The following is a 24,407-nucleotide window of genomic DNA, read 5'->3' as shown; positions in this document are numbered from 1 at the left end:
ATGGTTGATCTCGTATTCTTGGTTTAGAGCAAGGGTGTCCAACCTTTTAGCTTCCCTGGACCACATTGGAAGAAGACGAGTTGTTTTGGGCCACACATAAAAAACACTAACGATAGCTGATGAGCAAAAAAACGTAGAATATATAATTAATATATTTAAGTAATTTAAACTTCATTAATTCATGAATTTTTTATTATAAAAGTAAAAGACAAGACAGCAACATGAAATTAGTGAGATGTTTGACATTGTTTTTGAGACACGAATGCTTCGATATTTGGTTCAATGACGTAGTTGCAATTCTCAGTGAGTTCTCAAGGTGCTTATCAGATATTTTGGTTAGATTATTACACACATTATTATTTTACAATGTTTCTTCTCCATTGGGTGAAAGATATACACTTAATAGACAATTATATGATACACTTCACCCCCTTTCCTTATTTCTTTCTAGTACAATTTTCACCAGCAGTACAGGTATTTTCTTTATTTAGGCTCAGTTCTTGTTAGATCCTGAACGAGGGTCTGTCTAGCAGAGGCAGGCCTCATTCACGATCTAACAAGGGAAAAAACAGTCCCACTGCAATAAAGGAGACGCCAAGACAGAAGTAGCAAATCATAGACCACTCAACCAGAAGTGGTGGTTAAGGTACTGGAGGAAGTGATGAAAGAGAGAATTCAGGACTGAGTGGATAGGAATATGATACTCTATAAAGGGACAACATAGTTTTGTGAAGGGTAAGTCTTGACTTAGAAATTTCCTTACTTTTTATAAAGTGACAATAGAGTTGGATAAAGGAAATGGCTAGTCAGTGATATTGCTAGACTTCGCAAAGGCATTTAATGGATTCCACACATGCATAAATTGGAGCAAACAGAGAAGGATATAAATCTAGTGATTTGGAATAAAGTGGCCAATGGACAGATATCAAATGATTTATGGAAGAAATGCGTCCAGAAGGTAGGTGACTAGTGGTGTACCAGAGGGCTCAGTGCTTGGTCCTGTTGTTAATTTGTACATCAACAATATAGGAAATCATTACAGGAAATATTCAGTTGTTTGCCAGTGATATGATGCAAAACTGAAAAGAGCAATAGTAAATGAAGGTGATGTAGAGATCATGCATAACGACTTAAATAGACTAGCAGTATGAGCAAAGGTGAAAAGCTGCCTGCCAGTTTAATGTGGTCAAGTGTAAGGTGATGCACTTTAGGAAGACAAGACAACAAGCTATATACTATATTGATGGAATTGAACTTCAGGAAAGTGATGAGGTCAGTCAGGGACTTGCAAATGGTTGTGGACATGGAGTTGTACATCAATGAAGTCTAGAGGGCATACTACAAAAGTATCTAAAGCACAGACTGTGTTGTTGATGAACAGGAGCAGACAAGTTATTGTTTCCCTATACAAGGCTTTAATAAAACCATACCTGAACTATTGCATACAGATCTGGGACACCCAAATTCCATGGGATGAAGAAGTGTTGAGATAATCTGGAGTCAAGAGAGACAAAGATTGTTGCAGGTCTATGGAATTCTCTGTATAACAGCAGACTAAAGGTCTGTGGGCTTCAAAAACTAGCTGACAATGGAAAAAAAAAAAAAAAATCAACACGATAGAAGCATATAAGATAATAAAGGGGATTTATAGGATTGTCACCGAAGACTTTCTCACGACATAGGAGGAAAGGAAAGGCAAGGGATCACCATGAAATTGTGGTTAGAGCTAGGGTTTTTTTGCTTAGAGGGTGGTGAATGGTTTGGAATGGGTTGCAAGTGCTTCATCAATGAATGAGTTTAAGGAGAAATATGATAGGTATGTATTGTATGAATAATGGCTCTATTCTTCTTCTACTTCAACCTTTTGGTTCTGTCCACTGGGGGACGAAGGTCTTCCCCATGATTTTCCAGACCACTCGGTTTTCTGCCTCTCCCATCCACCTCATTTCTGCAATTTGTTCCAGTTCATCCCTCCACCTTCTTCTCGGTCTTCCTCTTTGTCTTGCTCCATCCACTGGTCTCCACTCTGTTGTTTTTCTAGTCCATCTCCCGTCACTGTATCTGCCCATCTCCACTTAGCCTGTTTAATGTATTTTATAATATCCATGACACCTGTTTGAGATCTTATCCAAGTATTTGTCTTCCTATCTCTTAATGTGATTTTCAGCATACTTCTCTCAATGCGATGTTGTGTTGTTCTCAGTTTTTTTGTTTCTAGGGCTTCTGTTAAAGTCCGTGTTTCTCCTCTGCATGTTAGGACAGGAAGTATACACTGGTCGAAAGCTTTCCTTTTTTTTTTAGACTCATAGGGATGTCACTTCAGAATATGTCTCCCATTTTCCCATACGCCATCCATCCAAGGTGAATTCTTCGTTCAATCTCTTTTCTTTGGCACTCCTCAAAGGATAACAATTGGCCTAAATATACTGTTATGTACCTACCCCTATACAATGATATCATATTCTTTAACCCTTTACCTTTATGTCTTTAATCTACTCTTGTTAGTTATGTATGCCCTACTCACTCATACAAGTTTTCCTTTTCTTTAAGCAAGCTAAATTTAGACCGCTCTTAAGTTTAGTCATGTCCCATACTTGGACAATTTAATTTGTCCAAGTATGGGACGCTGCCATTAAACATATCCTCTGAGACAGTTCACCTGATAAATATTGACAACTTTATTTTTTTTAACTGCACCAGCCAATACTGAGGATAGACAAGACTCTTATCCAAGGTGGCTCTCTCAGAGTAATACACAGTAATAAACTTCCAACAATAATATAAACTATTTCCTGTTCTCTTTATCTTTGCATGCAGTCATGGCTCTAAATATTAACTTATACTCGTGGGTCCCTCCCACTAGGTTCGATGTTAATTTTATGAGTGGCTATTTGAATACATATAACAAGCTGGACTCAGGTAAATGCTATGAAACATATTTATTAACCAAGAAATTATACATGAAAAAACATAAATGCATGGTTAACTATATCGCATTGCTAGCAAGATCTCAATTTCAATATTAACATTACAATACAAGAACAAATTACTTGGACCACTTCTATATATAATTTAACAAACTTCTAGCATAAGTAGCCTATCTTTTATCACTCACGTGGTCACTAGTTATATCTCACAGCATATTGCAATCATCTCTTATACAAATCCCATCTAGGGAGACATTTCTTAAACAGGGACAGGTCAATGCCAAAATAGGGATAGTTCCTAAAGTTCCTTACAATACGTCCATTACACAAATTATCCTATAGAATTCACACACAAATCACAAATCTTCAACTGGAAATCAGAATATGACAATCTACATTACTTCCTGGAATGACTTTCAGTTCTTTCTTCAGCCTTGTCTGGACATCAAGGCTTCTTAAGGTCTACGATTCTCCGGGTCACATACAATAGCTGTATGGCCAGATTCTCCGAACTGGAAAGGCGATGTGCCGCTCAGGACTTTCACCAGTATAGCAGGCACACATCTGGATCACCGTTGCACGATATAGCATAGCTATCCTAGTCTGAGGAAATAGCTAGCCCTAACATGCATGCTATGGCAGACGACTCATAACTTCTATGGCCAGCCTAGAATCTTCTCCGCTGGCAGAGACCGAGAGCCAACGTCCACGAGGTCAGGAAACAGGAACCAAAAAAAGCCTCATGTGATGGGGGATTGGCGTTTATATTGCCCACTTCAATCTCAGAGATTCGTGCATTTTACGTTGTTCATTGCGCTACGTGCACTCCACCACGTGTGCGTGGGTGTTTTCCTAGAAAGCGTTCTAGCTTCCTTTTTGTATAACGTCACTTTCCCTCCGATCATACGTTATTCTGGATGGCTAAAGTGTGACCCTTGGACCTTAGCTTATACACTTTGCTTTCTTATACTACATGAAATGGGATACATTACATAAATTAATACCTTAAATAAATTTACTATTAGACTTCCTACAAAACAGGTAAAGTCTCACATATTATTCATATTAATTATTTCTTCACTTCTATCTTTCTGTTATTTATATATATGTACATGGCGTTCATTGTCAAAACACGACATTCTCTACCTACAATCAAAGATCAGTTGTTCCAGAATAATTTAATGTTATGTCCCACTTATAATTTGATTATTCAGGACACAACAATACATATCAAGTAACTTGTTCTATGTCATGGTTTTCAACTCTGACAGTTCTATGGTTTATGTATTTATTCTTCATTATTTTTGTTTTTTCTCTATTTATTTTTAATCCAATTACTTTGGAAGCTTCAATTAGCTGATTTAGACTTTCTTCTAGATCTTCAAGATTATCTGCTATTAGAACAATATCATCTGCAAATTTCAGATGATGCAGCCTTTCTCCATTTATGTTTATTCCATTTGTTTCCCAATCAAGGCTTCTAAAGACTTCCTCTAGTGCAGCTGTAAACAATTTGGGAGATATGGTGTTGCCTTGCCAGATGCCTTTTTCTATTTGGAACTTTTCACTGTTTTTATATAATTTAATTACAGAAGTTACATTATTGTAAATATGTTTTAGTGTTTCAATATATGGTTTCTCGCTTCCCTGGGTTTCAAGTGCTTTTAGTGTTGCAGATGTTTTAACTGAATCAAATGCTTTTTCATAGTCTATATAGGCCAGACATAAGGGTTTATTGTATTCAATTGATTTTTCAATGAGCTGTCTTAATGTGTCAATATGATCCAAAGTATTGTAATTCTTTCTAAATCCAGCTTGCTCACAGGATTGCATTCCCTCTAGTTTAGATTTTATTCTATTATTTATAATTTTTGTGAAGACTTTATGGTGGGGAGTAGGCTTATAGGTCTGTGGTTTTTAATTTCTTCCTTATTGCTCTTTTTAAAAATTAATATTAGAAGTAAATTGTTCCAATTTTTTGGAATTTTTCTCCGTTTTAGGCATTTATTAAAGGGTTTAGTAAGCTGTTTGATGACAGGGCTTCTTCCCAGTTTTAAGAAGTCCACCATAATTTTCATTCTTCATTTCCCACAGTACCATTTCCACTTCACCTTGTAAGATCTCAGGGGCATCGTGTTCTTCCTCACTCAAGTTATTATTATTGTTGTTATTAAATATTATTACCCCAAGACCTCATGGAGTCAAAGACTCATCTGGGAGGTCCTTTTATCACACACACACATCTCACCATACCGAGCATTAAACACACTCAAACTCCTTGCAGACACCACACTCTCAGGCAAGGCATTCCAATCATTCACAACTCTGCACTAAAAAAACCTGCCTCTCACTCCCCTACTAACACCCTCTTTATACAGTTTCCAGGGATGACCTTTGGTTCTCCCCTGATCTCCCACTATTCTCTGTAGAACTTCTCCACCATTGATCTTATAACAACCCCTTACCAACTTGTAGGTCTCTATCATATCTCTCCTCTTCCTCCGCTCCACCAGATTCTGCAAATTACATCTCAATCTTTCCTCATATTCAACATTCCAGAGGTCAGAAACTACCTTAGTCAGTCACCTTTGGACTCTTTCCAACATCTCATCATCCTTCTGAAAACCCGGTGACCAAATCTGAGCACAATAGTCCATGTGTGGCCTAATCAAAGCCTTATACAACAGAACAAGAATCTCCCTACTTCTACATGGCAGTGTCCTCCGCATCATTCCCAGAAGCCTCTGTGTTGTCTTCACAATTTTGGTGATGTGTCCTCTAAATTTTAGATCCTTATCCACTAACACCCCCAGATGATAATCTGGGGGTGATAGTGGTTAAGTGGTTATTTCCTCTACTTCCAACAATATATTCTCACCAAGCATAAATTCTGCATCCCATCTTTGTTTTCCAAATTTTAAATCCTTACATTTTGCAACACTGAACTCACATCCCCATTTCCATGCCCAATCACTCAATTTATTCAAGTCTTCTTGCAAGGCCACAACATCTTCACTACTCTTTATGGTTGGTCCCAACTTTGCATCATCTGCAAACAACTGAATATCTCCATCCAAATCTTTGCCAATATCATTAATATACAAGTTAAATAGTAATGGCCCTAAAACAGACCCCTGAGGCACTCCACTAGTGACTTTCCTTTTCCTGGATATTGCATCCCCATACACAACTTGTTGATACCTATCAGATAGCCAGTCTCCAATCCAATGCACTAATCTAATATCCAACCCCATCCACTCTAGTTTCACTGTCAACTTATCATGAGGTACTCTATCAAAAGCTTTTACGAAATCCAAGTATATTACTGTGTATCCTTCTCCTCTGTTGAAGGAAGCAGTCACTTTATTGTAATAAGTAAGTAGATTACTAAAACATGACCTCCCTTTAGCAAATCCATGCTGTCCATCAAAGATTATACCATTGTTGTCTACTCAACTCTGGATCCTAGTTCTCACAAGCTTCTCCAACAACTTAACCACAACACCTGACACATATATAGGCCTATAGTTTGATGTTTGACTTCGATCACTTTCTTTATGAAGTGGCACAATCTTGCCCTCCTTCCACTCCTTAGGAACTTGACCAAGTGCAAGACTCGTATTAAAAAAATATGTCAAGGCAGGTGTCAACTCTCTGGCACTTTCCTTCAGAATATGCAGTGATATATTATCAAGTCCCACAGCCTTATTTACATCTAGTTTACTCAACTCTCCAAACACCTCTTGCTCACTTACAGTCAGTCTCTCCTCCCCCATCATCAACTGCTCTCAATCTCTCCATGAAGTCACATTCACAAGATTGAAAGAGCTTTATGAACAGCTTATAAAGTATTTTCACCACACATTCTGCAACAGCTGTCTTTATACCATTTTCTCCAATCAATGTCATCCTTCCATAATCATTCTTTCTTTTGCTGGCTACATATCGAAAGAATCCTCCTAGGATTCTTTTTGGCTTCATTAGCTAACTGCTGTTCATACCTCTCTTTAGCTACTCTAACCAAGTCACCCTCCTTGCCTGGTCTTTGTAGAGCTCATGAAATTGGTTATTTCCACTTCTCTTATGCTGCCTCCACAATGCCCTTTTTTTTCTGTATCGCATGCTTAATCTCTTCATTCATCCATCTCACACCTACCTTACTTAACCTTCTCACCCTTGGAATACATTTAAACATTACATCTGCTAGATGGTTTTTGAAAATCCCCCAAGCTGCATTGATCTCTTTTCCAGCTAACTCCTCATTCCATGCTACACCTGCGAGCTGTCTCCTGAGCTTTTCATAATCACCCCCCCCCTTGTGGTTCCACATATACCCTTTTCTCACAGGGGTCCTCGCACTGCTGGCAACCACCCAGGTAATCACCTCATGGTCACTCTCACCAATTGGTGGATGATTTGACACCTCATTTATAATTACATCCTCTGATGAGATGACCAAATCCAAGATCCTTAATCCTCGTGTGCCCTCTGTTACATACTGTCTGAGGTAGTTATCCCTCAAAAACTCAAGAAACTCATTTTCTTTGCTTCCAGTTGCTATCTCATCATCCCAGTCTATACTGCCATAATTAAAATCACCCATAATGATCACCTTTTTCTTATTTGCTTGGCTAATTTGGCACATTTCATTATCACCACCATCCACATTACCTGGTCTATAACAACATCCCACCAAGTATTTGATTCCGTTCACCTCTATCTCACACCATACTGCCTCAAAACCACCGGCACTATTTCCGTCTTGCATCTCTACTTTGTATGGACATAACTCTTTCTCTATCATCAATAGCACTCCCCCCTCCCTTTTTACCCCTTCTATCCTCACGAATCACATCATACCCTTCCATCTCTATTCCTGTCAGGATGTCATCCTCTTCTAACCATGTTTCACTTATTCCAACAATCTTAGGGTGAACAGACGCAATTAGTGCAACCATTTCATCTGCCTTGTTTCTTATACCTCTAGCATTGGTATACAAACACAACAGCTCATTTCTGGATCTACAGCTAGTTCCACTGATACCACTTACTCGATGTGATCTCTCCATGCTAGACTGGGGCCATTTCCCTTTCTGCTTCTTCATTTTAGAACCCTTTTCAATTCCAACTGTTTCCTCTTGATCCCTGGTCATCCCATTCCTTTCCTGCTTACACATGATCTCAACTCCTCTTGGAGCATCCACCTTTCTCACGCTGTGCACCCCTGTCCACCCTGAGCCTCCCCATTTCCCTGCTCCTCTTGCACACCCATTCTCTCATTTTCAATACTCATACCACTCACTTCCCAATTCATATCCACTCCTTCAATCTCTCCTGTCTTACTATCCTGCTCTTCTACATCACTCCCCTCTCGATTTGTTGTAAGTTTATTTTTCATATTTCTATAGTTTTTTATAGTCTATAAATTTTCTATAAAGTTTCTTTAAAGTCTATAAATTTTCTATAAAGTTTCTTTAAAGTCTATAAATTTTTATAGTCTAACCAAGTGAAAAATAAACTTTCAACATCTTTCTCTAAATCCAGAGTAAATTATTAAAAAAGGGTGGCACACCAATTGGCAATTCCTATAGGTAGAGATGACCTGCTAATGCTTCTGCCTGATATCTCCACTTGGGCCTGGCTCCCACTGAGGAGAACTCAATAAAGGTCGACACTAGTCTGGGTAGTGGCCCTTCCCTTAATGCATAACATTAGACATATCCGCAAGGAGATGTGTTTTGCATTATAGGAGATACTGAAATAGGAGTGTTGGTAGCGTGCTCCACCTTTGCAACGAGTTGCCCTGGTGTTTTACCACCTTAACCCAGCCCTAAAGTTACTTTAAGGCGCAAACTTTGTTTGCTCACACTTGGATAAAGGATTAAACTAAATTTATTATTACCCTCTCGATTTGATTCATTCTCTCTATTCACTTCTCTACCTTCCAGCAGCAGTGACTCACACCATAACCACTCAAATGCAGTCCATCGCTCCCATACAGCTCACTTTGTCCCTCAAACTCATTCCACACATTAACAAACTGTACTCCCATCTCCTCACACATTCCAGCCAGCATATCATTCATAATCCTTGCTCTCCACCTCATTTCACCACAGTCATACCTAGGCAACACACTGACTACCCATCCTGTCACACTATTCTCTTTTATCCTTCCAAGCAGCCTAAAGTTATCCATAAATGATTCTTGGATGTCCCAGTCTTTAGAGTTCATACTAAACTCTATGTCTTCATAGAGTTCAGTATAAAATTCCTGGATTCTTTTGATTATTGCATCTCTATTTTTTTATAAGTTCATCATTTTTTCCTCTTACAGCAGCTATTTCCTTTGTTCCAACTGATAATGTTCGTCTTAGGAACTTCATATTACTATTGTTTCTTTAATTTTCCTAGTATTAAACGATCTAATTTCATGTTTCATCCTTTTACGTATAGTTTTACAAATTTCTGCATATTCTATTTTATTGGTGCCATTCAACTCTCTTTTCATATCTCTTCTTTTCTTCATCAGATCTAAGGTTTCCTGTCTTAGTTTTTCCTCTCTTTGGCGCCTTTTTACACCTCCTATTTCTAGTGCACAATTCAAGATAGATTTTGTTAAGATTTCATTAGCATCATCGATGGTAGTAGCTGTGTTTAACTTTTTTTAGTTCGGTTTTCAGTGATTCTCTATAACAGCTTTCACTGTGGTAGAGGTTTTGTAGATTCACAAAACTAGACTTTTTTCTTATGCGCTTATTCTGGTCCCATTTTTTGTTGATCCATACTTTTGCCCTTACTAGTCTGTGGTCACTTACTGTATTAAATCATCTGTATTAAATCAATTAAATCATTAAAGCACTTCAGTATTACTTATTATATATCTTCTGTTGGAGAGGATGAAGTCTATTTCATTGTAAGTTTGTCCATTTTGGGCTTCTCCAAGTCCATTTTCGGTTGATTTTCTTCTTGAAAAAGCTGTTCATAATAAAGAGGTTATTTTCTTCTGCGAATTCAATAAGTCTTTCTCCTCTTTCATTCCTCTGTCCAAATCCAAATTTACTGATGGAGTTCAGGTGGTCATCTCTGCTTCTAATCTTGGCATTAAAGTCACCCATTATAATTATGTAGAATTCTTTAATGTGGATTCTAATGTTTCATAGAAATCTTCTATCTCTTCGTATGGATGGTCCGTAGTTGGGGAGTATATTTGTATAATTTTCAGTTGGTATCTTTTATTTATGAAGAGACTTAGTTCAGCTATTCTTGATGTTATTTTATTAACAAACAGGACATTGTCCTTGATTGTTTTATTTATTAGGAATCCTACACCACCAGTTGAATTTCTGTTCACATTCACAGTGGTAGAGTAGATGTCCATCTTTTAATTGCATGAGAGTTTCTTCTTATCTCAGAAAGGCCCAAAATGTCCCATTTTATATGGTCCAACTCCTTCATTAGTTCTTCCAATCTATCATCATCCCATAGAGATCTGCAGTTATATGTTTCTACTAATATCTTCTATCATTGTGCACTGTAGGTGGACTCATTGTAGCTAGTGGAGACTAGCATATTTTTCGAACTAGACCCTCTGCCTAAGTCCAAGACTCGTCCCTTTTTATGCTGGGTGACAGACGAGCCAGTGTGTAATTTTCCTACTTTAATGGCTAGGGTGTGAATAGTGGATCTCCCACAATGAGTCATCATCTGACTCCATGGAAAGGCCTCTGTATAATTATTATTATAACAAGAGAAGAATACAAAGGTTGTCTCTAAAAGATAAGTGTCATTAGCAAGAATGTGAAAACAAAATTCTTCTCATTACATAAACTAGTAAGAAACTGGCATAACTCACCAGAGGGAATAAATGAATAATTAGTGAATGAGTTTTAAAGAAAGGTATGATAAGTAGATTAAAACAAACTGTTGCAGAAGCTCTAGCAATACTGGAGGTGCAAAAATAATATATGCAGTCCAAACAATAAAAATTCTTGGATGCAACAAAGCTCCAATATGAGATGTACTATGTTTGTTAGTAGAGTGTACTGTCACTTGTTTACAGGATAAAAAAAAATACTCAAGTTTTAGAGAGGAAAATATTATTACTATATTTAAGAGTTCTAGTCACTCGCATCCAGCTGAAAATGTTCTTCATATCCCAGATAAGATTCAAACTCAAGTTTTCCCAAACAAAGGGCAAGCATCACATCATTCTTGTAACTAACAGTAGCTATAGAGGACAATAGAGCATAACAACTGATTCTCTTTGAGCGCAGTTGATATGGTTTTTCATCCTCCAAAATAAACAAGCTGGCCAGAAGAACACACTGAATTAGCAGACATAATTAAATTGGTCACACTGACTAGGCTGCACTGGTCCTAATTATACAGGCTTTTCCAACTGAAGGTTGGTTAGCTAACCCAAGCAGAGACAGAAAGGTTGTTTTTTTTTTCCTCCGAGACACTTCGATTTTTCATCCTGCATACAGGCTAATCAACGCTAGTACAAAAGCAATTTACAGACAAAAAGCTGGCCTGGCTGGCTGGCTTATCCACTCTGCAGCCAAACAGATGGGAGTTTGAATCCTGCCATGGGCATGGATGTTTGTGATTGTCTGTGGAAATACTGGGTGGGCAGTAGATGGCATTGGTGTGGATGATACAGTTTGCTGTAGTTGGTGGATTGAGAAGACAGTTGTAGAGAGGGGGGGGGTGCCCTCCCTCAATGAGTCTTTGGACTCCTTGGATGTGTCATGTAATAATAATATCATAAATGTCTTGATGGATTCAAACAGTGTATGAATGATGACATAAATGAAGGTTTGGTAAATATTTACAAGGGAGTCTGGAGGAGTCACACAGAGTGGAAGCTGAAATTAGTTTCATGGAAAGCAAGGAGCATGCAGTCTTGGGCAAATGAAGCAGTGCTCAGTCCACCTGAGCACTACCTTATTCGTCTTGCATTTGCCTCGCTGATATTCCCACATTATGCTCTTCATATTTTTTTTAATTCCGAAACTAAAAATTTCATTAGAGAGTGTTTTTTTTAAGAGAAGATTTTTAGAAGTTAGAAGGCTAGAAATCTACCTTCGAACACTGAAAATAATTGATTTTCCATCCTTCAGAACTTTCTAAAAATAAATGTCAAACATATTAATTTGAAAAATAAATTCAAACTACAGTTCTCACCTGAATTGCACCACCTGTAAGTTTCACCGCCATAATTTTAAAATGCCCGAGCCTAACAGATAAATCAAACAAATAATACAAAAACAACAAACGTACTTCAATTTCTCTTATGAGCGCAAATGTATTTTAGCGGCATACGATAAGTGTCGCCATCTCATTAAGCGGTAACACACCAATATCGTTGCGAAAATTATATTTATTTATTTTAATCTAGTGAGTTGACTTATTCTGAGTGAAATATTCTGGAACAGCTAAGTTATTATTATTGTTATATTAACACTCCTAGAGTCAAAGACTCACAGAGGTTGAGAGGAGCAATTTGTGCAATCAATAATTAATATAATACAATATCCATTTATAAGAATTTTTTTTATAATTTTTTTTAAATTTTTTTTTCAAATTATAAGAATTTGCAGATAACATTATTGATCTCCAAAAACTCATTGACAGAGTATACATAGAAGGCCAAAGAATGGGAATAAATATAAACATCAACAAGACAAAATACATGATCATCAGCAAACATCCAGCCTCATCAATGAAACTGACACTCAATGGGAAAAATATCGATCAAGTGTCAAGATATAAATATCTTGGTTGCTGGCTTAATGAACGGTGGGATCCAGAAATAGATATAAAGACAAGGATTGAAGTTGCACGGCAGTCCTTCATGAAAATGAGAACACTATTCTGCAATAAAGACCTAAACATGGAAGTCAGATGCCGAATACTGAAATACCACGTGTGGTCTATTCTGCTCTATGGAGTTGAAACATGGACATTGAAGGTGACAACCATCAAGAAAATCGAAGCCTTTGAGATGTGGCTATACAGAAGAATGCTAAAGATATCATGGACAGAAAAAATTACCAATGAGGATGTCTTAAAATCCATTGGCAAAGCTAAACATCTTGTACAAATAATCAAGAAACGAAAAATATCATATCTTGGCCACGTCATGAGAAACAGCAAATACCAACTTCTACAAACTATTTTGGTAGGAAGAATTGATGGCAAAGGAACTAGAGGAAGAAAAAGAATATCATGGTTTGACAACATCAAGACGTGGACAGGAAGAGCAGTGCACAACTGCTCAGATTAGCACAAGAGCGCAGTTTGTTCGCCAAGATGGTCGCTGACCTTCGATAGAAGATATCACAATAAGAAGAAGATTTATAAGAATTATCACAAATCCAAAATCTCCCACATACTCCTATCTTTGACATCTCGGAGGTCAAATGTTAATAAAATATAAAAATTAAAATGTTAATATATATTAAAATAACACAACTAATATTTCTGTTACAGAGAGAGGTTTATGCCATTAACAATTAATATTATATAAACTCCGTTAGACAAGAAGTACTGTATGCGAATACATTATTACTGAAATACAGAGACGTATCACTAAGAATTTATCCTTCTGTCAATATGTCCATCAGATTGAAACTTAAACTCACATATTGGCATTCAGACCACATTGAGATAAGGCTTTCCATTCACAATCACTCTCCACTTAAAAATATATACTTATTACCCATTTATTTACCACTCACTAGCGCAATTTCCAAGAATGGGCTCTAGCTCTTGCTCCTTTCTTTTGCTCCACCATCTGAACACTTCCGAGCTGTCGAGAGCTAAATACATCTCAAACTCTGCAGATTCCATTACTTCACTGTATCGTCATAGATACACCGCTCTATGTTCAGAAGGGGATGACAAAAGGGCATCATCTTCTGCAAACCTCCATGGCTATATTTAAGCACAGAAGCCAACATGTCTCGGGATTATGGTCTCATACACAGGAATGACAAATCACTATCATTTCATCTTTGTCAATTAGTGATCTCCTTAATATTACATCAGTCATTCAGGTTATCTCCTTGAATTTTAAATGTCGATCAACCATAACTCCAAGAGCCCATGCTTCTTCTACTTTTTCCAATATATTTCTACATACAGAGTATCCCATCTATAGATTTGAAAATTCAAAACGTTACAATCAGCATGAACCTTCATAGCATACTTAGTTTAGAGGAACCCTTTGGTTAGAAATAACCAGGATCGAATCCCGTCTATGATATCATGAAACTTTATCAGCTCTTTACAAATACATGGTGAGTTAGCCGGTCTCATCGAAGCTGGAGGGTTTTCTCCTGGAATATCGGAATTTTCCTCCCTCAAAACAGACAAATCCTCCAGAAGAACACATGCAATATGTAGTTCCCTTCTAGAATAAGGATTAACCAACAGTGGTGGTCCGTACATAAGCACTGCAACACTGCAACACCCCAAGGAAAAAATGCAAAAAATAAATTTTGTTTGTGTTTATAAATAATAACAATGTTTACAACATTATATATAACTGATGTTTTGACATTGATTGAATAGTTAATAATTGGAATTCTTCGATTAACGGTTTAGATTAGGAAACAAATGCACTGCGATCTAGCGCCGATATTTGTTTGTTCTTGTCATTGCATGTTAGGTCATTTCCAAATATAACTGCTCAAAACGGCAGTATATTTTTAGTATGCTTACGTGCAGTGTGACAACATCTAGTACTTTAGTACTAGATCAGGAGGCTGGATGAGAATCAATCGACCATGAGATGCGGTGATTGATTGATTTTATACCCTTGGAGGTAATGAATGGCAATGCTGTACCAATTTTAGTGCCTCCGTAGCGCAATTGGAAGAATGACGGTACATTGCGCCTTTCGATTGGAACAGGCCTAAGTTCGATTCTCGTCGCGACGGGAGGAATCTTTATCTGGTCGATTTCAATCGAAGGTGAGTTAGCCGATCTCATACGGAGGTAGCAGGGTTTTTTCTCCCGGAAACTCGGGTTTTTCATCCCGCATACAGACAAATCGGCCCTTCAGAACACACGCAATTTACAGACAAAACACACTAGTTGTGGTAGTGGTGGAGGTGGGCGGTAGATGGCGTTGATGGAGATGATTCGTAGTAGTGGTTCGGTGTAGTGGTTGAGACAGTTGTAGGTGTCCTCCCGCGATGAGTCTTCGGACTCCTTGGAGGTGTCAGGAATAATAATAATAATAATATCTAGTGCGATTTATAAATTTGTAGTGTTCTAGTACGTTCAACAACAGACGTAGTACTTTTTCCTTTCCGAATAATAACAACAACAACAACAACATGAGAGTTATATGAGTTGAATATTTTTCTCTTTTCCCACCTCCCGATATGTCACATTCAGTGACACAAGAATATTATTTCTCTTTTTTTCCTACCCCTCTTATTGTTCGCTAGTATTCTCCGCCCCCTCCCCCGTTAAGCAATCCGACTGGCATTAGCCAATGAAAATATATTCTTTGCTGTTCAAACACTTCTCGTGGTATAAGAAATTCAGTGTTGTTATTAACAAAAATTTGTTTAATTCTTCATCGAAAATATCATTATTTAGATTTTATTTTTAAACATGGACAGGTGACAAGAAAACTATCTAAATTTAAATTTGATTCTAAATCTCAGGGGAAAATGTGTAGTGCATGAGTCAGTCAAGTACATAAACGAGCTATTGAAAGTGAAGATCTCAATTCCAGCCCTTCCCACTCACAAGAAACCACTTCTCACACAGGTAATTCAGATAAAAGAGAAAGTGATGCTAGTTATGATTCAAATTCAGGTTTGCAAGGTTCATCTAAAAAGATGAAAAAATCATATAAGCAAAAATTCAAAGAAGAATGGTTGGAGGATCCCATTCTTAAATCCTGGATTTATTCAGGTAAAAGTAAAGGACACACTACTTATTGTAAATTTTGTGATATAAGCATTAATTGTAGCAGATGTCTATCGATTCATTATGCAAACACTCCAAAAGACTCGCAGAATGTAGAATCTAAAACAAGCTCACCATGTTTAATGTCATTGTTTAAATCCCGTTTCAAATACCAGTCGGAAAAATAAATTAAACAGACAGAATTAAGATTATGGGAATATGATGCATACAGGGTGCACTATTTCGTACAGGAGTGCAAAGAACCTGGGTGGCACAATTTAGGGGCGATATAATCGAACACGGTCATAAAAAAACAGGGAATAAATAATACACTGAAATGTTTGTGCATATTTGTCACCTTCGAATGTGAGAGATTTCAGTGAGGGGCTCAGTCATTGCGTAGTTAAATAAATGGTACGAGCTTCAACACAACTTACTTTAATCACTGCTCTCAGCACACTGAACAAACATTCTAGGAATTTCTTGAGTTTTCTTCTTGATGGACCTGTGTTTCACTCAGGATTTTTCCATGAGCGTAGGTCACAAAGATGCCTCCAACGATCTCGATCTTGAGCCTCTCTCTCTCTCTCTTCCATGTTATACCCATAGATTTCACCAGTGGATCTTCTCATCTTGTAGGTGGTGGTCCTGGTTTTCTCTTTATTTTTGTTGGCAGTTGAATATTCTGTATGTCGATCTGTTATTCCTGAGTCTGACTATGTAACCTGCCTATCTCATCCTGCTTTCATATACTGCAATTACCATATCTTTTATGCCTGATCTCTTTCTTAGTTCCGTGATTCTAACATGTTCCATTTTGTTGATGTTACAAGTCTACGTTCCATTGCACGCTGAGTTATTCTGAGAGTCTCTTCTTTTCTTTTTTTGTTCCATGTTACATTATAGGAACGTGTTTGTTTATTATATAAAAATAAGATTTTTTACTCTTTCTCTTTTCTATTTCTTTAATTTAATATTCATTCCTCTTAATGTGCAGTATAATAAAATAATTCGTAACGTGTTATTGTACTTCGGGATCCTTTAATCTTTAATGGAAAAGGGGCACAAAACTTTGGCGCTCGGGAGGCGCAAACCAAAGGAACGGCCCTGGATCCCGAACACAATTTGCTTTTGTGGCTTATGGATACTCTTCAAACTCTATTGAAAACAATTGCAAATGACAGTGAAATTGCTAAAAAAAATACAGTGTGGACGCACTAAATGTAACTATCTTATACAAAATGCGTTGGCTGTAGATTCACGCAATGAAATCTCAAAAAAAAAACCTCCTTTGCTGAATGGACTCCTTTTGACAAAAGAAAAATTGAAACATTCATCAGCTACAGATTTTACTATTTGTGAAGAGTTAATTAATTTAGCAAATTCTGATAAAAAATAATGAATGAATACTTCAAGTGTTTTTCTGGAAGGAAAAACACTGGAAGTGGGAACTCCTGTATATATATGTAAATAGCAAATTAAATAACTGAAAATTTAATGTTACATTATTTTAAACACTAAAATGAGACTAAAATTTATATGGTAAATTAATACACATGTTAAGTGCTAGAGTTACAATTGGATCTTCTGTTACGATGATTGATAACTGCAGCTCTTGGAGTCATAGATGACTACAGTGAGGTGAGTTTTGACTTTTTTTTTTTTTTTAAGATTTGTTGTGCATCTGTTAATTTAGCAGTATTACGTTGAGTTCATCTATGATAATAAGGTAGTAATATCGTAAAGTGTCTTAAATAGAGTGAAACGAAAGCAAATGAAAATTTAGTACTTTTTTTTTTCAGATCTAGTACCTTTTTCCTGCATAAGTTAGTACGAAATATTTTTGCTGGGTGGTCACCCTGCTTACGCGCCTTATTTCAGTGAGATGAAACGTTTATTATTAGTGTGTGAACTATTTTTTGTAAATTTTATTTTATTTTGTTAAAATAATATATAATTATTTATTTATTATAGATACAAGGCTGAATTATGACAAGTGTCACTTTTGAAAATATGAAAAGAATTATATTTTTTCAATTATCTTTACACGAAACAAATGCACTGCGATCTAACGCCGATATTATTATTATTATTATTCCTGACACCTCCATGGAGTCCGAAGACTCATCACGGGAGGATACCTACAACTGTCTCAACCACTACATCGAACTTCTACTACGAATCATCTCCATCAACGCCATCTATGGCCCACCACAACTAGTATTTTTTGTCTGTAAATTGCGTGTGTTCTGAAGGGCCGATTTGTCTGTATGCGGGATGAAAAACCCGAGTATCCGGGAGAAAAAACCCTGCTACCTCCGAATGAGATCGGCTAACTCATATTCGTTTGCAATTGTCATTGCTATTGATACGAAACTTTTAATATTGGTGTTTGTTCGTGATGAGGATTAAATATTTTTAATAAAGCAATTTTTAATACGTAAATTTATTTATTAATAAATTCGTTACTTATTAGAAAAAAAAGTGGTTTTTTTGTTGTTTTTTTGTATATACAGCACCCCCACTTAATATTTTCACCGGCCGCCACTGTTAACCAACCTATTCCATCATATTTGTTTCCAAATACCGGCACATTGAACCGTGGATCTACACGTAAATCAGGAAGGAAGGACACTCAGAAACGCTAAAGTGGCATCCCCATTTATCGACCAATATATCCACCGTCTCCAATCCACGTAAACAGCGCACAAATGAGCAAGTGCTTTATAATACTTAATAACCTTCTTTAAATGTATATCATCCACAAATAAATCAATATCTCACTCAGTTCCAGTGACGATAATATTAGTATTGAGGTCGAACAGTAACAAAAGTTTTCATCACTAAAGATGATATTAAAGAGGATATTGAAAATAATTTAATCTCCGAGATTTATTTGACTTTTTTTTTTCAATGATCTTGGTTCAGATGTAATTTCATCATCGAAGCTTATTTATTAAGATTAGCTGAGGATGACACCGGTTAGTTATTATTTATTCGTTTGTTTACTGTGTAGGGAAGTAGGCTGATGTTTGAAAGGTCTGATTTCCAATAATAATAATAATAAAAACAATCATCATCATCATCCAATTCCTGCCATGTACCCTCAAAGGGTGTACAGGATATAACAGTACTACATGAAAAAAATTATATCATTGCTAACTTCTATCTACAATTTTCCTCCAAATCAGTCTGTTACTTGTCAAGACTCCAACATTATCAGATCTTATATTTCTATCGTCTAAGGCACTTTGTACTGTATCAATCCACCTATATCTAGGTCTTCCTCTGAGTCGTTTTGCTGCCAACCTGGCAGAAAACACTTGTTTGGCTAATCTTTCTTCGCCCATTCTGTTCAAGTGACCATAACACCTGAGATTAGTTCTACTAACGCATTCCTGGATGCTGACAATGTCAAGTTCTTTCCTAATATCCTCGTTTTTAATATGATATTGCCATTGATGCCATCTGTTCACGCTTCTAATCTTTCTCAGGACTCTCATATCTGCGGTCTCTAGTCTTTGGTCAAGTGTTTTACTTCTGACTCAGCTTTCAGATCATAAGTTAAAACTGGTTTGAACACTGTCTAGTATACAGATAATTTAGTGGTCTGACTAATTTCTCTCTTATTCCATATGAATTTATTCAATTGACTTCCTACCATACCAGCTTTCTTGATTCTGTTGTCTATTTCTATATTTAATTTATCATCTTCACTAAAAATCGTGCCTAAGTAGTTGAAATGTTTCACTTGTTCCACAGGTTCTCCATTCACAACACAGTTGCAGTTGATATTTTCAATGATTCTGCCTATACTTCATTGTCTTTGTCTTTTTATTGCTAACCTTCATACCACATCTATTACAACAGCTATTCAATTTAGTCAGAGAATCTTGCAGACTTGTAGCGGATTTATTCAGAAGTATAACATTATCCGCATAAAGCAAAGAGCTGACATTAACATCTCCAATTTTGATATCATGTTTAATACCACTTTCCGTCATAATGTGATCCATATAGATAATGAATAACAGAGGGGATAATGTACATCCTTGTCTCACACCAGATTTAACATTAAACCATCTTCCTCTACTTCCTTCAATTCTAACTGCTGACTTACAACTCAAATAAAAACACGTATTGCTTGATGTAATGCCCCATTGACACCATATAGCTGTAGCATATTGAATAGCTTCTCTCTTGGCACCTTGTCATTTGTCTTTTCAAAATCGACAAAACTTAAATACAGATCTCTGCTATATTCCCATACTTTCTCAACTATTTGTCGTAAAGTGAAGATCTGATCCTCACTGCCTCTATTTGGCCTATATCCAGCTTGTTCTTCACTAAGCTTTTCTTCCACAATTCTTCTCAACCGTTTCTCATGTATACTTGCATAAATCTTGCCAGGAACACTTAGTAGGGAAATACCTCTGTAATTCTCACATTCAGTTTTATTTCTCTTTTTATATATGGGTACCATGAGAGCTCTACTCCAATCATCGGGAATTCGTCCCTCTGTCCAGGCTTTCTGAACTATGCAGTGCAGCCACTGTAAGACTCTTATACACCATACTTCAGCATTTCTGGTCGAATATCAACTACTCCAGCTGCCCTTCCACATTTCAAGCGTTTGATGGCTTTTTCTACTTCAAGTATGTATATATATTCCTGACTGCATGCCTGGTCAGTGTGTTTTACGAATGTGCTGTAATCACTGCTTGTTTCATTTATCAGTTTTTCAAAGTAATTACTCCATACTTCAAGGATATCATTTTCTCCCGTTTTCATGTCACCTTTATTATCTCTAACTCCTTTTACAGCACTCTTTCCACCATTCCTGAGCTTCTTCCACAACTTCTAGAATATTTTGCCACCTTCTTGATATTTATTTTGTATATTCTTGCTGTACTCCTCCCATGACTTTTGTTTAGCTAGTTTTACACAGTGTTCAGCATTCTTTCATTTGTGTCTGTATTCTCTAAGAGCACAAGCTGACTTATTTGACAGGAACTTTTGATATGATTTCTTCTTTTCCTTCACTGCCTCTTTAACTTCCTGTGTCCACCAGGGAGTTCTGATTTTTTTATCCTTGCAGATAACCTCACCACATGCCTCTCTGGCAGAATCAATCAATGTTTTCTTCGGAGTTTGCCACTGAATCTTTATGGTTTGATTCCTGTTCTCAAACTCTTTCATTTTTTCTTCAATAATCTTGGTGTATTTTAGTCTACAGTTCACATCTGAGAGCTGCTCAACTTTTATTCGCTTTAAAACTTTCTTACATGTTATTCTTTTCAATATGAAATTCAATTTTATCCTGCTCAAGACTAAATAGTGATCACTTCCAATTTCAAATCCTCTGTACACTCTGGTATCCTGCACCAGGCAGAAAACATCACTATTAACAATAACATAGTCAATGAGACTTTTCTTATTCCTAGCCTCTTCTCCATGTGAATTTGTGCACATTTTTATGTTGGAACATGGTGTTAGTAATAACCAGTCCATGTCCTGAGCAGAAATCCAACAGATATTTGCCATTATTATTAGCTTTGTCCTTTTCTCCAAATTTTCCCAAAATATTTTTGTATGTCTTACAATCATTTCCTACTCTGCTATTTAGATACCCAACAAGAACCAACTTTTCCTTTTTCATTGTGTCAGTTGCTTTTTCTAAAACCTCAACAAATTCCTCCACTTCTACCTTAGTAGAACCTTTTGTGGGACCATAGGCACAAATAAGTCTGGTTGTCCAGTTCCCCATTCTTATATTTGCCCACATTACTGTACTTGAGACTGGCTGCCATTCAAGAAGATTAGCCTCGTATTTTGTGTTGAATACTATGGCTACTCCTTCTTTTCCTTGATTAATGACCTTCTCCAACTGTATATCATCCACACATAAATCAATATCTCACTCAGTTCTAGTGAAGATAATATTAGTATTAAGTTTGAACAGTAAGAAATGTTTCATCACTAAAGACGATATTAAACAGGATATTGAAAATAATTTAAATTCAGAGATTTATTTCACTTTTTTTAATAAATTTTTTTAATGTTTAAATTTTTTTTTAATCTTTTAATAAAAATAATAATAATAATAATGACAACAACAATAAAGAACCCTGAAGAGGCACATAAATTTTCTGTCTGATATTTGTCTCCAACCATGCATTTTATATCTATCTGAGAGCCAATTTCCAATCCACTTCGACAGCACAATACACAATTATTATGTGAAAACCTAGGAAATACTTCTGCTAAATGAAGAAACTCAAGAGAATAAAATAAAATAAATAATAATGCTTATTCATTTCCCTCATCAATCACTCTTATTACTTTATATTATAAAACAACCATATTGCTGAAACAAAATCATTAGTTAACTACTCCTCGCAGGCCTTCACAAATAGTATTATCCTTATCTGTCCAATTCTCTGTGGTGTTACCGGTATTTCCAATAATATCACAACCACAGAAATAATACAAACTAGTCTATAAATTGATGATTCCATTCTTTTATAATCCTTATACAGCTGCACATCTCCTAGATTTAAAATAGCCATGACAATGGTTCTGTTTGTTCTCTGACACATTCCTTTAGAAAAAAAAGTGTATACATTTCTTTGTACAAACGCATTTCTGGTTTCCAGAGCACTTATTATTCTAAAGCATCTTCTTCACATCTGATTGCTTGAAGCCTCTCAATTCCATTTACATATAAATTTGTATAGCCAGAATGGATACTAATGAGTATCCATTAAACAGTTCCACTATGTCATTCTGCTTAGTCACTCGACCAAATATACCATAAAAATTCTTTCTTTTCTGGCCACATAACGAGAGAATTCCTGAGTGATGTCCCTTGAATAAAGCGTTAGTCTCATCTCATATTTTAATTTTCGCTCCTTAATTTTGATAATGTTATTCATCCATTTTATACCGTTTTTATTTTTTTTTCATTCTTTATAATATATTTACCTTACTCTAAGCATAGGGCCCTTAACTAGCTGTCATTCGCTATTGCCACTTTATTCTAGTTCCTCCATCCATGACAATGAATAAAGTTGATTTTCAAGACGACTGAAATCTCCTGCCTTGTAATCTTACAAAACTTTCTTTCTCTTTCAGATTCTCGCATGTCTATGAAATGCATATAACAGTACTATAAGATTTGTTTCGCCGAGTCGATTTCACCAAGTCAGTTTCAGTAATAATCAAATCCTCTGAGTCCCTAAGCAAATCGATAACTCCTGATCTTTGCATTCCCTCAGTCATATGCTGACTAAGAGACCCTTCCTTATAAAAAATAAAATAAACGCCTTTTTTTTCCTTTTAGGGAGTAGCTGAAGCCTTTAACCTTATCTAGTTTTCGCAGACAGAGTGGGCAGTTCAATCTGCACCGGTAGCCAATGAATACAGCTGGCCTATGTCTATCACTAATTATAGGCAGCACGGATGAAGAGACTGGCAAACATGTGCTAACATCTCTTGGGACCTAACCCTAACAGGATATGTTACTGTCTGAAATAACGTGGTTTCTATTGTTTCAAGTTTAACTCTGAAACCCGTCCTTTAAAAACTACAAAAATTGATTTTCCATATTATCATATGGTATTTGATTCATCCAATCTAAATTATCATGGTTGAAATTACCCATAACAATTACCTAATTTTCACTCACCGATTTTATTTGGTTAAACATTTCCTGCTCATTACAATTAACATTGAAGGCCTACAAGAACATCATCTATAAAAAAAAAAAAAAAAAATCAGCTAACGCCTTTTAGTTCCCATATAGGGAGTAGGCGAGGCTGTTTTATCCCTATTTAACTTTTGGAGACGGAGTGGGGAATTCAATCTACTCTAGTAGCCAATCAGAGATAGCTCACCGAAGGCTATCACTAATTAATCGGTACGCACTGAAGAAAGCGGCTAGCAAGTGCCGCTATCTCGTAGTCCCTAACCCTAACACAATATCGTTGATTTTGAAAATAGTGTGGGTTCGACGACCCATTTTCCTGAGGTTATGGGACGAAAAATTCGAGTTTCCAGGAGAAAAAAGTCGCTTGCCTCTGCCAGCGATCGACTAATTCGGGAATCGGTCGAAAAAAGCTTAGAAAATGTTCCTCTAGTCGGCGAATAGATTCGAAACCAAGTCTTTCATCTATCCAGCTATATATTTGGTTCTTTTCACCACCAGTATTCGTGCAAATAGATGACATTACGATGCCACCAATTAGAAACATAGTGATCATGTAGGTGTGGCGTGGGGAACAGCTACCAAGGTACAAACTTCATGAAACAAATAGTTGTGTGGAATTTATCTTATTACAGTAGGTGATAAGGTTTATAAAACATTTAATAATATTGTATCATAGAGTGATACTGGGAAATATTCATAATTCTGAGGGCTACACTGTTAATACCTGTTAATGGAATTAACAGGGTAGCTATCCTGTTAATTTCTGATGATGATAGCTTATATTATATATCATCATCATCATGATATATAATATAAGCCACCACTGCTTAATATAAGCAGTG

General features: G+C 36.5%; 1 protein-coding gene across 1 annotated transcript in view; it reads right to left on the bottom strand.

Annotated features, from left to right (window-relative positions):
- The window catches only part of RPA1 (replication protein A 70), a 283,379-nt gene extending 271,126 nt beyond the window's left edge, over positions 1-12,253 (bottom strand). Inside the window, exon 1 of the mRNA XM_090391585.1 lies at positions 12,114-12,253. Within this exon, the coding sequence (XP_090247711.1) occupies positions 12,114-12,146 (33 nt within the window). The 5' untranslated portion in view covers positions 12,147-12,253. The remainder of the gene's footprint in view (positions 1-12,113) is intronic.
- Positions 12,254-24,407: the final 12,154 nt, after the last annotated feature.

Source organism: Typopeltis vanoorti, chromosome 4, assembly GCF_054136105.1.
Source record: "Typopeltis vanoorti isolate ZY-2024b chromosome 4, IOZ_Tvanoo_1.0, whole genome shotgun sequence".
NCBI classification, from domain to species: domain Eukaryota; kingdom Metazoa; phylum Arthropoda; class Arachnida; order Uropygi; family Thelyphonidae; genus Typopeltis; species Typopeltis vanoorti.
The sequence above is the reverse complement of the archived record's forward strand: the minus strand, read 5'-3'. Positions and strand labels throughout refer to the sequence as shown.